Source organism: Urocitellus parryii, chromosome 11 (genome assembly GCF_045843805.1).
Source record: "Urocitellus parryii isolate mUroPar1 chromosome 11, mUroPar1.hap1, whole genome shotgun sequence".
Lineage (NCBI taxonomy): Eukaryota > Metazoa > Chordata > Mammalia > Rodentia > Sciuridae > Urocitellus > Urocitellus parryii.
In genome coordinates, this window is record NC_135541.1 from 5,541,276 (window position 1) to 5,554,443 (window position 13,168).

General features: G+C 38.7%; 1 protein-coding gene across 6 annotated transcripts in view; it reads left to right on the plus strand.

Annotated features, from left to right (window-relative positions):
- Positions 1-13,168, plus strand: part of Kif1b (kinesin family member 1B) — a 144,400-nt gene that overhangs the window by 104,208 nt on the left and 27,024 nt on the right. For all 6 annotated transcript variants that reach the window (XM_026397924.2, XM_026397926.2, XM_026397927.2 and 3 more), the window contains 6 exons: positions 5,023-5,141; positions 6,157-6,242; positions 6,588-6,717; positions 6,863-7,025; positions 10,056-10,146; positions 12,121-12,239. In XM_026397924.2, the coding sequence (XP_026253709.2) occupies positions 5,023-5,141; positions 6,157-6,242; positions 6,588-6,717; positions 6,863-7,025; positions 10,056-10,146; positions 12,121-12,239 (708 nt within the window). The remainder of the gene's footprint in view (positions 1-5,022; positions 5,142-6,156; positions 6,243-6,587; positions 6,718-6,862; positions 7,026-10,055; positions 10,147-12,120; positions 12,240-13,168) is intronic.

The following is a 13,168-nucleotide window of genomic DNA, read 5'->3' on the forward strand; positions in this document are numbered from 1 at the left end:
ACGACTATGTGGAGGGATGCTTATCTTAAATTCAGAACAATCATTTTGTTTTGAAGGAGGAAATCTCAAAGGAGAAAGTAAGGCTAAGAATCAAAGATAATGAATTCACAAATGATACTGTGGAATATACTTCCTTCTTAAAGGAATGTGACTGAGGAGGCATGTGGGGTTACATGGGAAAGAACACACCAAGTCCAAGGTTAGGCTGAAGAATTTGTGGTACTACAGGAATCAGAAGACTAAAGTGGAACTGGGTACTGTTAGGTTCATTTTTTTTGCTTAGTCTACTGAGTCCTAAAATGAATCAAGAAAACTTCATGTCTACAGTAGCTGCCTTTTTTATATCCAGTTTCACTGAATGCATCTATAGGCCTTTGGCTTCTGCTGGAATTTTACCTATCAGCTTTATAATGATGAATCTCAGAAAACTCTCTGTTGACACCACCAACAAATGAATATTTGTTCATTTAGACATAAAACTGCATTATTTATCAAAACTTATGTTGAGTTCACCAAATTGAGGCATTGTCTTTAGCTCTCAGTCCGTGCATCCTTCTGTCAGTGATATAGAACTCTGTGCATAAATTCCCGACATTGGTGTCTTTTTCCACATCAAGTCTTCACGATGAAATGATAATTACAAGTTTGACAGTAGAGAAATAACTGGATTAACTAAAAAGTATGTTCAGTTTTTAAAATATAAAATTTAACTTCATGGCTGAACCCTTTAAAAATAAGGGAATTGTTTCACTGTTAAGTGGTAAACACAAGTTATCTAAACATTGATGTCCAGCAAGTCTCCTGACCCATTAGACAGAGGTGTTACCTACCAGGTGGGAGTTTCATAACTATTGTAGAAGATAATGGAAAGGGAAGAAAGAAAAGCTTCTTGATAAAAATGAAAACCTCAGTTACAGGTTTGAGTCATAATATTGGACAGTCTCTGGACTTTATAATAGGGAAGGGGCATTATAAGTTGTTTCTCCATGAATAAACACAATGGGATTATATACCCATGGATATTGTTTTCTACTGGTATGTCACCTGGAACAGATACTTAGAATCTCAGAAAAGCTGATTTATACCAAAAGTGAGAAAAATGTATACAGATAATGGGATAATAATGCTTTCGTTTACTCTGTGGCTCTCTGTATCCTTCAGCACATATCCATCCTATTCCAAGAGAGTTGGAAGTTAGAAACTAGTTTCTACCCATGAACTTGGCCTCAATGAACAAAGCCAGTTGCACAGCTTTAAAGCTGTTTGCTTGTGTTCTACACCACTGTACTGTGAGGAGTGGACAGTTTTAGGAGAAATGGCCTGGTCAGGAGAAGTCTTCTCTCTACTTAATACAAGCTACTTAAATTGAGGCCTGTTGGATTTTCACATATAAAATGAGTTGGTAGGAAAGAGTCTTGCCAGTCTTTCATCTTTCGTATTGTGTTATCTATACTGGCAAAATGAATATCCTGGTTAAGATTTCTACTTAGAAGCGTTTGTATTTTTAATCAGTTGTTTAGAAAACTGAAGTCAGAATCCTGCTTAATGTGGATATTAACTGGGTTAAGATATGTACATTATTTTCTTTCTAGTTTTATATTTCATATCAGATATAAAATATAAGTGTAAGGCAGTCAACTCTTAATTTGATTTTTATGTAAATATTTGTGATACTGTGGCTCAGGAATTGACTTTACATTTGTTTGAGTTTCCAGATTCTTAGACCTAACTTTGCCTTGCCAGAAAGAGACAGGGGGACGTGGGGTGTTGCACACTGGTAGAACATATTCTTACCACCAAAAAAAAGGGAAAAGACTGGGGGGTGGGTGTGTGTGTGTGAAAAATCCGTCAGTAAAATGAAGGATAGCTCTCATTTTTGCCTTCAGTTATTCTCCTCTGCAAAGAAAATGTATAACAGTGTTGTTTAGTAGTCATTGGATGTGTAAGAGGAGTACCTTTTTTCCTGTTTTTGTGATTCATAGGATCAGTTTTCCCCTATTGGCACATAATTATAAATACAATTCACTTCTGAAAATTTTCATTTTTCTAACTGGTCTAGGTAGCACATGCCTGTAAGCCCAGTGGCTTGGGAGGCTGAGGCAGGAGGATTGTGAGTTCAAAGTCAGCCTCAATGAGGAGCTAAGTAACTCAGTGAGACTCTGTTTCTAAATAAAATACAGAAAAGGGCTGGGGATGTGGCTCAGTGGCTAAGTGCCTGAGTTCAATCCCTGGTTACCACCCCCCCCAAAAAAAATCCATTTTCTTATGAAATTCCATTTATACATTTGTTTCCTGGCTGTGGCTACCTCTGATGAATCTTTATATCAAAATTAAAAGAGCTTGTCCCTTTAGCTATTCTCTTGGCATGCTGGGATGTTACGAACCATCCATCATAACTTGGGATGAAATACAAAATATGTAAGCTAGTCTTCAGGGTTGAAAATGGGCAAAGATGATTATTCTGTGGCCTCTCTAAGTACCTAACAAACATTCTTTCTGTATCACCATAATTATACTGATTTTTCTTATCTTTATGTTGACAAATTTGTTTCTATTTTCGATGTAACTTCATAGAACTTTCTCGTAATACATCTTTTATAACTTCTCTCCTCCCTGTTCTTCAGTCTGCTAGGTCAAAGTATAAGGACTTTCAGAAAAGCAGAGTAATTATAAAAATTCCAGTTTAAAAAACTTGAAAGGAGAAGTTTTATACGGCACTGATTTGGGCTATGGGTTGTGTCCTGTTAACATGACAAGGGCTTTTAGTGAGTGTGCATTTCCGTGTCAGAACTGATGCCCGTGTTCCTATCACAGAATTATAGATTCTCTTTTCTGAAAAGGAACATCTACAATAATGCCTTCAATGCTTCCACATTTGGAATAGCCATTGCCATAGGCACGAAGGAAATTCTGCTCTTTAATGTGAGCTCCAATCTTACTTTATTGTGATGTGTCCATAAAATACAATTAGCTATACTAAAAAACGGTGGCCCCTGTTTTGAATAGCTATGTTTAAGGTGACAGATTAAGTATAGTTAGGGATCAAACATGTTATATATAGTTAATATCCATCATAAATTCAGTTTTGAAAAAATTAACCCAATATGAAGTTGAATTGCTTTGCCTCTCTGCCTCTTGAGAGTTCTCATTTTTCTGAGAAACCTTCTACTTCTACTTAAAGGTAGATGACATATCACTTTGCTGTTCTTTTATATATGTAGATAGATGTTCACTCACTGGATACTTATTGAGTGTATTTACCTTATGCCCAGCCCTCTTCAGACAGTAGTAAGGAAAGCAAATGGTTCCTGTCATCACAGACTTAGAGTCTGGTAGGTGATAGAGACACTTAAGCAATCACACAAATGTAAATTTTACCAGTGATTAAAGAATTGTGTGTATTGCTCAGATCATATAGCATTGGGGTCCTGTTATAAAAAAAAAAAAAAAAAAAAAAAACAAACGGTGTTTAAAATAAGACCCAAAGATGTTAAGTCAAAGGCACGAGTCGGACAGTGAGTGCAGATCGGCCTCCAGGTGGCCCCACCTGGCATGTGTGTAGTGGCTCTTAATGTCCTCCATGTTGGAAGTGCCATCAAGAGAGGAAGTTGTTATGTATGGTGATTCAGAAGTGAGAGGATCGGTTTGGTTCCATATGCCAAATTCTTAGTCTTCTAGACTCTCCTAGAAGTTGGTGCTTGATGGTCTTGTTTGTAATCTTTTTAGATGCATTTTCATTCCTAAATTTATGCATAGCAAAGCTTTAACCTTCTATCTCAGCATTGCCCCCTCTCCTGCTTTGGAGCAGACTGAAAGGGAAGTAGACATCAGGATCTGATTTAATGTTCATTTGCAGTTATTTTTGTTTTCTTTCATATTTCATTTATATTCTTAAACTTTAATTAACATTTGTTTTTCTGTTATGTTGTCTGTTTTCATTATTTTGAGTTGAAATCCCAAGTATCTGTCCATTCCTTCATCCTTCTAGCTTTGTTGTAAAAACAGCAGGAAAAGCAGCAGACAGGCACATGTGTCACGTTCCATTGTGTTTGGTTTCCTGATGCAAATGTTTATTCTTTGTCTTTTGTCTTATGTTCAAAGAGCAACATATACCAAGTGGGAAGACAGGAGTAACTATAGGAACTAGATTCTATTTCCCTTCTACTGATTAGAAAAAACACTCAGTTTTTATTGCCTTTTTTTTTTTAAAATCAATAGCTACAAAATAAAGAGAAGGAAAAAAAGAGTGGTGATGTGACAGAATTGGCTAGTTTGTTTGAAATATAAAGTGTTAGATCTGTAATTTACCTTTTATTTATGCATTTCTGACTTAGGTTTTGGACTCTAGGAGTAAAAGCAAACCCTGTAGGGACCAGCTTTATGCTTCTCCCCTTAGCATGTATCTTGATGCCCATGTAGTCTATAAGCTTGCTACTCAGAAATTTCTGGCTGCACAGTCTTTGCCCACATGTGTCTGCCTCTCTTACCTTATCAGTCACCTTACCTGAAGATAAAAGAGTCCTTAGAATAAACTAAAGACCCATAATACTGAGATTTGAAATTTATTTTAGTTATTAATCATATTTCAGTCACATTTCCCTGGTTTTTGTTTCCTGATTTCTGTTTTCTCTATCGGGAAACCTTAGAACTCTTGGTAATTCCTTATGTTTAAAGGTTAATTTCTTTCATGGGATTCTCACCCCACCAGCAGTATTCACAGAGCAGTATCTTGGAAGTCTACTTTCAATTGCTACTCTTCTACCTACAGTGTAGTTCTTACAGAGAGTAATTTGAACTAGATTGGTTTTTGTCAGCACTTTGTCCAGTGTTTGAATTTTTTTTACATGTCATCAGGGCTAAAAAGGCAGCTGGAGGCAGTTTGAGAGGATAGAACCAAGAAATGATCTTAAGATAAGGTGCAGAAGCCAGCTCAGGTTCAGGAAGCTACTCTCACTGAGGCTGAAAGCCAGCCTCTCCCTCTGTAGGATGCTCTGATGTTTGTTTCCTGGTGTCTGTCTCTAGGGCATTTGTATACCTGAGCAATCTGCTGTATCCTGTGCCCCTGATTCACAGGGTGGCCATCGTCAGTGAGAAGGGGGAAGTGCGGGGATTTCTGCGAGTGGCTGTACAGGCCATTGCAGGTAGGTCACCAACTCTGCAGTAAAGGCTGTGATTTCTTGCCTGGAGACAGAGGTGGCTCTATATGGGCCTTGCTTCAGTCAAACCCAAATAGTGATATGTTTATCCATTATGAAGGCCTTTCTTACTTCCTTTCTAGCTCTTGTCCCCACATATCATAAATAGATTTTGTGGGCTGGGTTGTGGCTCAGCGGTAGAGGCTCGCCTAGCACGAGCGAGGTCCTGGGTTCAATTCTTAGCATCACATAAAAATAAATAAATAAAATAAAGGTATCAACTACAACTAAAAAAATAAATATAAAAAATAGATTTTGTTTTGTCTGGTCTACTACTACTTTGGAATATTGGCGTAAAAAGATTTCCTTTAACTTGAAGATAAGCTCTTGGAATGACTTTAAGTTATTGACATTTTAAATAATGTATCTTAACTGGTTCAGAAGTGATGAAAGATTTTTAGAACTTTTTCTTACCTAAATTTTCTTTCAGGATACTTCTAGTAGACATTTCTTTGGCTGCTATTTTGTAGCACATGGACCACTTTTCACTTTTCCGTAATCCAGCTGACATTCTGAGGAAAGAATGTGGCCCTTTCCTGTATTTTTCTGTCTTAACTTCCAAATGCTTTGCCTTAGTGACTGTCACTTCAGTCTTTTTCCCATGGAAACCTATCACACAATCACCAATATTGAGTTTGTAGAGTGCAGTGTAATATTTTCAAATATTTGTTTTGTGTTATTGAACACAATCTTGCCAATATGGGAAAGGGTTAGTATTTCTAAGTGTGATATTTAAACCATCTCAGTGATAAAACTGATTCTTTACTAAGTAGTCTCACTTGAGCTAAGTGTGGTAAATCTACATGAGTCAAGTTGGAAACAGCCAGTGTCATTTTATTATTTTAGAGTCATTTGTCCTTATGCAAAAGGACTGTCTTTTTGTTTTATAATCCAGTAGGAGTTACATCTCCTCTCCCCATGTATTGTCTCATTTGATCCTTGCTGATGTTTTTCTACTTAGCGGATGAAGAAGCTCCCGATTATGGCTCTGGAATTCGACAATCTGGAACAGCTAAAATATCTTTTGATAACGAGTACTTTAATCAGGTGAGAAACCTTTGGTAAGAAGAAACACCTTGAGGGAAGAGGGGAAGTAGATGATTTTATCAGGAAAATGTCCCGCATTGGAGACCAGTTTTCCTGCCTAGAACTAAAAGTATAGGAGGCTGATTACCCCTGAGTTGCTCAGTAGTATATGGTCTATGTCTAACAACTGCAGAGGCCTGGCGTTTGTATTACTGTAGTATTGCCTTTTCTTAGACAGTTCTTAATCCATATAGTTTTCCAGTCATTATTTGTTGGGTATATAGACATAAGAAAGAAAATAGGAAAATGTGTTTTTTCTGTGTTCTCATATACACTCACCCCCACCCCCTGCTGCCTTGCTTTCAGAGTGACTTTTCTTCAGTCGCAATGACTCGTTCTGGTCTATCCTTGGAGGAGCTGAGGATTGTGGAAGGACAGGGTCAGAGTTCTGAGGTCATCACTCCTCCAGAAGAAATCAGTCGAACGAATGACTTGGGTACGTAGACAGAGTTTACTATGATTGGGACTTGTCTACGAGGGGAAAATATGGGACATAGTTGCTTTCATCAACTAGTAATGGAAAGAACTCCCTCTTCTTCACATTATTTGACCCATGTGTGTGTTCCCTTGACCCTCTTTAGATTTGAAATCAAGCACTTTGCTGGATGGAAAGATGGTTATGGAAGGGTTTTCAGAAGAGATTGGCAATCATCTGAAACTGGGCAGTGCCTTCACTTTCCGAGTAACAGTGTTGCAGGCCAGTGGGATCCTTCCAGAGTATGCAGATATCTTCTGTCAGTTCAAGTAAGCCACCCTTTGTTCTGCCTATTTAGCCAGCTGTTAAGTGAGAAGATGTCCTCTAGTAGAGAGCTTTACACTTGTGGAGATATTAGTACTCTTGAGAAACTGTCTCCAAAGGAAAACACTTTGTTCACTCATAATGAGAGTGGGAATCAGAAACCTTCACTGGAATAATACAGGGTTCCTCATGGGGAGAAGTGAGTCATGTATCCTCCTGGACCATTCTGTTGTGAACTGTCCTCCTGTACCAAGAATGTAGAGTCTGATCCAGATAAGCGTACTTAGTGGTTTTAGTGTTCTTTTTTTTCTTTTTTTAAATTTTTTTTGGGGGGTAGTTTTAGGTGGACAGAATGCCTTGATTTTATTTGCTTATTTTAATGTGGTGCTGAGGATCGAACCCAGTGCCTCATGCATGATAGGTAAGCACTCTACCACTGAGCTACAGCCCCAGCTGTTTTTAGTGTTCTTCATGATGAAATGTCTGTCGTCTTCTGCTTTTTTTTTTTTTTTAAGAATTTAACCTTTATTTATTTATTTAAATATTCATTTTTATTTATTTATTTAAATATTTATTTTTTTAGTTGTAGTTGGACACAGTACCTTCATTTTATTTATTTTTATTTGGTGCTGAGGTTTGAACCCAGGGCCTTGCATGTGCTAGGTGAGTGCTCTACCGCTGAGCCACAACCTCAGTCCCTATTTAATTTTATTTATTTATTTTTATGTGGTGCTGAGAATCGAATCCAGTACCTCACCTGTGCTAGGCAAGCGTTCTACAACTGAGCCACAACCCCAGCCCATGAAATGTATTCTTAATAAACAAGGATTAAATCAGTGAATTATCTCTAAAGAGGAGTAAACTATTATTGTATCAACTGAGAAAAGCCAGTGTGGAGAGAAGATTGTGGTTTCATTTCTCATTTACTCAGAATCTTTTTCTATCCTGTGACTTTCAGGAACCCTAGCCTATAGGTGCTTTCTTCTCAAGACCTCCCAGGAAAACACTTTGTGAATCTAAAGTTTTCATTCCTCTTAACATCATATATTTTTCAATATGGGCTGCTATATAAGAAAATGAAGTCTGACCCATTCAAACCTCAAGCCCACAGTTTGTCGCTGGTACTACCCAAAGACTGCTTTAGAGTTCTGTTGTCCCTTGCCACTCAATATGTGCCCCAGCCTTCCTGGGCATCCCGATGATGGAGCTTGGATGCTCCAAGCTTGTGTGTTTCAGCCAAGTCTTGAATTAAATGTGATCACTACATAGTAAGTCACCAGTATCATTTGCTGAAACTCATGAGTGTTATTGAAATACTATCCAGCCAGTTGATTTCAGCTATTTTGTGTGTTTTCACTAAGAGCCTCAAATTTAGGGTAGGATGGACATGGCTAAGATGAATCTGATTTGGGCAACTTTCACTATTATTTTAATAAGAAAAAGTGATACATCTTATGAAACAGATCTGTTTGGTTAACTGATTTCTGAAATGACACTAGGAATGTAGGAATATGTTGCCCTTTGTCCTCAAACCCAAAAGAGCAGCACCTCCACCTATATTAGCTCAGGAGTTGAGAGCATGTGGACCAGTGGTCTGAGAAGACTCAGTTTTTCTGGGCTTTCCTCATCTCTCCACTGGTTTGAGTAGGGAAGGTGCAGCTCTGCAGCAGTGGCTTGAGGTCCTGACTCAGCACTGGGACCCTGGATATCTGCAGCACCCACGACAGCAGATCAGGTCCACTAAAGCCCACAGAGGGCCTCTGGCAGGTATAATGTATGATCAGGAGAAGAAAAAAATGGAGGGGAGGATAAGAAAAGAAGGAGAGAGAGAGAGGAGTAATGAGAAGAAAGAAAATATAAGGATACATGGAATACTGGGAAAGCGTGGCATCAGTGATTTGGAGCAATTGTCAAGAGCACATTGCTACTCACACACTATGAACTAATTTGGAAGATAAAGAGTTCATCCTACTGGTCTCTCTGTCCCCCTATTCAAAGTATTTCCTTCCCCCTTCCCCTTTTTATTTTCTCAATGGGGTCAGGGAGTGTGTGTGCGTGCACTCGCGCACATGCGCGTGCGCGGGCACGGGCACACGCACACACACACACACACACACACACATTGGGGATTAAACCCAGGACCTCAAACATGCTGAACACACTGTCCCATCCTGAGGGTCCTTCTGATGGATAGTTCTATGTGGCAATAAATCTGTGATAGGGATTCTTTAATTCTCTAATTTTAATTTCAGACTAATAATAGGGAGACTAACAATAAAATCTTATTATTTATGAAGATAAATAAACATAGTCCGATGATTCAGCGAGTATTTTTGGAGTATTTTTCTTTGTGTTAAGCCCTATTTGCTGCCTTTTGGGAAAATAGGCATATAAAAAGGAGTGAAATCAGGTTAAGGAAAAACAGTTCCTAGGAACAAAACACTGCCAGGGTAAGTCAGAAAAGACCTTCTGGAAGAGGTGATATTGGAATTTACTCTTATCTGAGTGTTAGAGACTCCCAGGCAGCTACACTATATACAGACTTTCATATTACCTTATGGAAACTCAAGTCTGCCAATTTTTGCTACACAAAATGATCCCGTAGTTTTTATTTTCAACAAAAACTTCAACAAGGGAACAGGAGTTTGTTGAACTCACTTCGAATTCTCTAATGCATTCTTGCGTATACATCCAGTTAAGTGGGTCAATTATCTTGGTCAGTTAATTTTTCATTCATTTTTTCAAATAAAATCTAAAATGTTATTTGTGTGATATTGGAAATTATTGTTTGTTTTCTGGTGCTGGAGATCAAACCCAGAGGCTGGCACATGATGGGCAAATGTTGTTTCACTGAGCTCCACCACCTGCCCAGAAGATGATCTTGATAAGGAAATAAATGTAAATAATTTTTGCTCAGTTAAAGAATCTACTTAAGTAGGATGGCTCTTACCATCAGATCCAAGTTGGGCTTTTAAAACAGAGATCCTAATGAAACTGTTTAATACAATATTTGCTTGTTTTATCTTTTTATTAAGCTTCTTGCATCGCCATGATGAAGCATTCTCCACCGAACCCCTCAAAAATAATGGCAGAGGAAGTCCCCTGGGCTTTTATCATGTGCAGAATGTGAGTGATCTGACATTTTTGCCAAGCATATCCTGGGTTTGGGGTGCCTTGGCTTTACTGGCTGAGGAAGGATCCAATGTGCAGCGATAATTGGAAGCATTGCTGCTGGCCCTGCTAATCTTGCACTTAGATGAGATAATGGACAATAGAGGGAGTGGCCAAAGTGGTGAGGCAATCCTCAGGGAGGGAGCTGCCAGCCTCTTGTCTGCGTTACAATGGTGGGGTGAGAGCTGGTCTACCAATGAGATCTTCTATCAATTTGAATGCCCGAGTTGTTTTAAGTTTCTGTCCTATAAAAATAAGCCTGTTTAATATCAGTTTTATTTAAGTTAATACATTGTCCTTAAAACCCATGTATATTTATATTATTTGGTTGCAAATAATGTAGAAGAAATTAAAAATGTTCTGTGGTTAAATTAAGATTCTGTCTGTTTCCGTTTTATCGGATGTTGTGATTATCTCACTGGGGCCCCTTACAGCCTTCTTCATGGATGGAGTAAGAGGTCGCAAGTTCAAGGCAAGCCTGGAGAACTATGAGAGCAAGACCCTGTCTGAAAATAAAAAGGGTTAGGGATGTAGCTCAGTTGTAGAGCACCCCTGAGTACAATTCCAAGAAAACACACACACACACACACACACACACACACACACACCACATACCACAGAATGTGGCTCTAGCCTTCAGGATTTTCACTACTACAGGATGCTGCTTTGCTTTTTCTTGCTAACCATGTTCACTCTATAAAGGAAGAGAGGAAGACAACTCCAGGGGAAGAACAAATGAACACCAAATATACTTGTGTATATATGTGCATATGCACACACCCATGCACATGCAATGCTCGGAATTAAACCCAACAGTACTCTACCATGAGCTACACAACAGCCCTTTTTTAAAATTTTGAGACAAAAATCTCACTAAGTAGACTAGGCTGGCCTGGAACCTTCCATCCTTCTGCATCAGCCTCCTGAGTTGCTGGGATTATAGGTATATGCTACTGCACCTAGCTCAAAATACAGTATTTTATTTTTATTTTTTAAATATTTATTTTTTAGCTTTAGGTGGACACAGTATCTTTATTTTATTTTTTTTATGTGGTGCTGAGGATTGAACCCAGTGCCTCACACATGCCAAATGAGCGCACTACCACTTGAGCCACATCCCCAGCCCAAAATACACTATTTTATTTTTATATTTATACATATGAAAACATATTTGTGTGATAAATATTGATTGCCTGCTATGCATAGAATTGTGTTTGATATGTTTGGGGAATGCAGATGAGTCATATAGATGCCCCCCAAGGAGCTTACAATTATGAGAGACTAGATAAAATGCAGTAGTAGAACATGAAGATGTGTGAGAAAAACATTTATTAAATGCAGTGAGAGTGGAGAAAGAAAATGTTTCTTCTGTATGCAAAGATATGTTAACTTTGTTGGGGAGCATGGTTAAATGGAGGAGAGAGGTAGGAGCTTCATGATGGATGTATTATAAATAAGAAGTCATGTCAGATTTGCCTTGCTCGTAGTCTACAGTCAGTATGTGTTTTTCTTATTGATATTACTGTTTGAATGGGGCCTTGAAGTATAGGAATGACTAAGATGTGTGGAGATATGGGAAGGGCCTTCCTGGCAGTGCACCGCCTGGGCCAGCCCTCAGGCACAAGAGAGGAGAAAGCAGGTAGAAGGAGCCCCAGATGAGTTTGAGCTGAAACATAAGTGTGTGAAGGACAACAAGGTCACCAGTTGGGGGACATTGTAGACAGTCTTGAACATCTGGAGCTTGTTAAAGTTAACTTAGAATGAAAAGAAGAGGGAGCCCCTGACTTTTGGTGGAGGTGGCCTGTAGAGCAAAACACCCAACACATGCTGGGAGCCTAATAGTACTAATGCCCTCACTGAAGTGCAAAAATGTGTATTTTTCTTATGATAAATCTCTCTCTAATCTTGTATGGCTTTATTCCTTATTAGATTGCAGTGGAGGTCACTGAATCATTTGTGGATTACATCAAAACCAAGCCGATTGTATTTGAAGTTTTTGGGCATTATCAGCAGCACCCACTTCATCTGCAAGGACAGGATCTTAACAGGTTTGGACCAGATGAGCAAAGACTTTTGTTGTTACTGTTTTGATGATTATTCCTCAGTTACAGGAAAGGAAGAAATCTTTTGAGGGTTGAAGATGAGTAAATAATAGTTTTATATATTACCTTATGTTTTCTTTTTAGAAATCTCACTACGTTTTTCTAGCTCCCTAATCACTAATGTTAGAGCAAATTGAATGTTGCCCCCAGATGACTTTGAATGCCATCCTTTTGTAGGAAGAGACTTTGAATAGTGTTTTAGTCAGCTTTTGTGTCGCTGTGACCAAAATACCTGACTAGACAACTTACAGGAGGAAAAGTTTTATTTGGGCTCACTATTTCAGAAGTCTCAGTCCATAAATGGCCAACTCCATAGCTCTGGGCCCAAGGTGAGGCAGCACATCATGGAAGCAGAGAAAAGCTGCTCAGCTCATGATGCAAGGTCAGAAAGCAAAGAAACAGAAAAGCAGGAAGGGGATGCAGAGATGAACCCTTCCACAGCATGCCCTACATCCTCTAGCCATGCCCACCTGTCTACAGTTACCACCTAGTCAATCCTTCAAACTAGGATTGACTAATGAGGTCACAGCTCATAATCCAATCATTTTACCTTTGAACATTCCTGCATTAGCAGTGGCTTTCAGGGGACACCTCATATCCAAACCATGACAAATATGGTAGAAAGTTGGGGGTCTTAGGATTATAACATGGAAATTGTATATAATTGTTCTAACAACCCTCAAATTCATAAAGCAGAAACTCTTTAAGTGGAGTCAAGACTGATAAGAAGCCGGGCACAGTGTCACACACCTATAACCCAGCAGCTTCGGAGGCTGAGATAGGCAGATCACAAGTTCAAAAATAGCCTCAACAAGTTAGCAAGGCCTAAGCAATTTAGCGGGACCCTGTCTCTAAATAAAAAATATGAAAAAGGC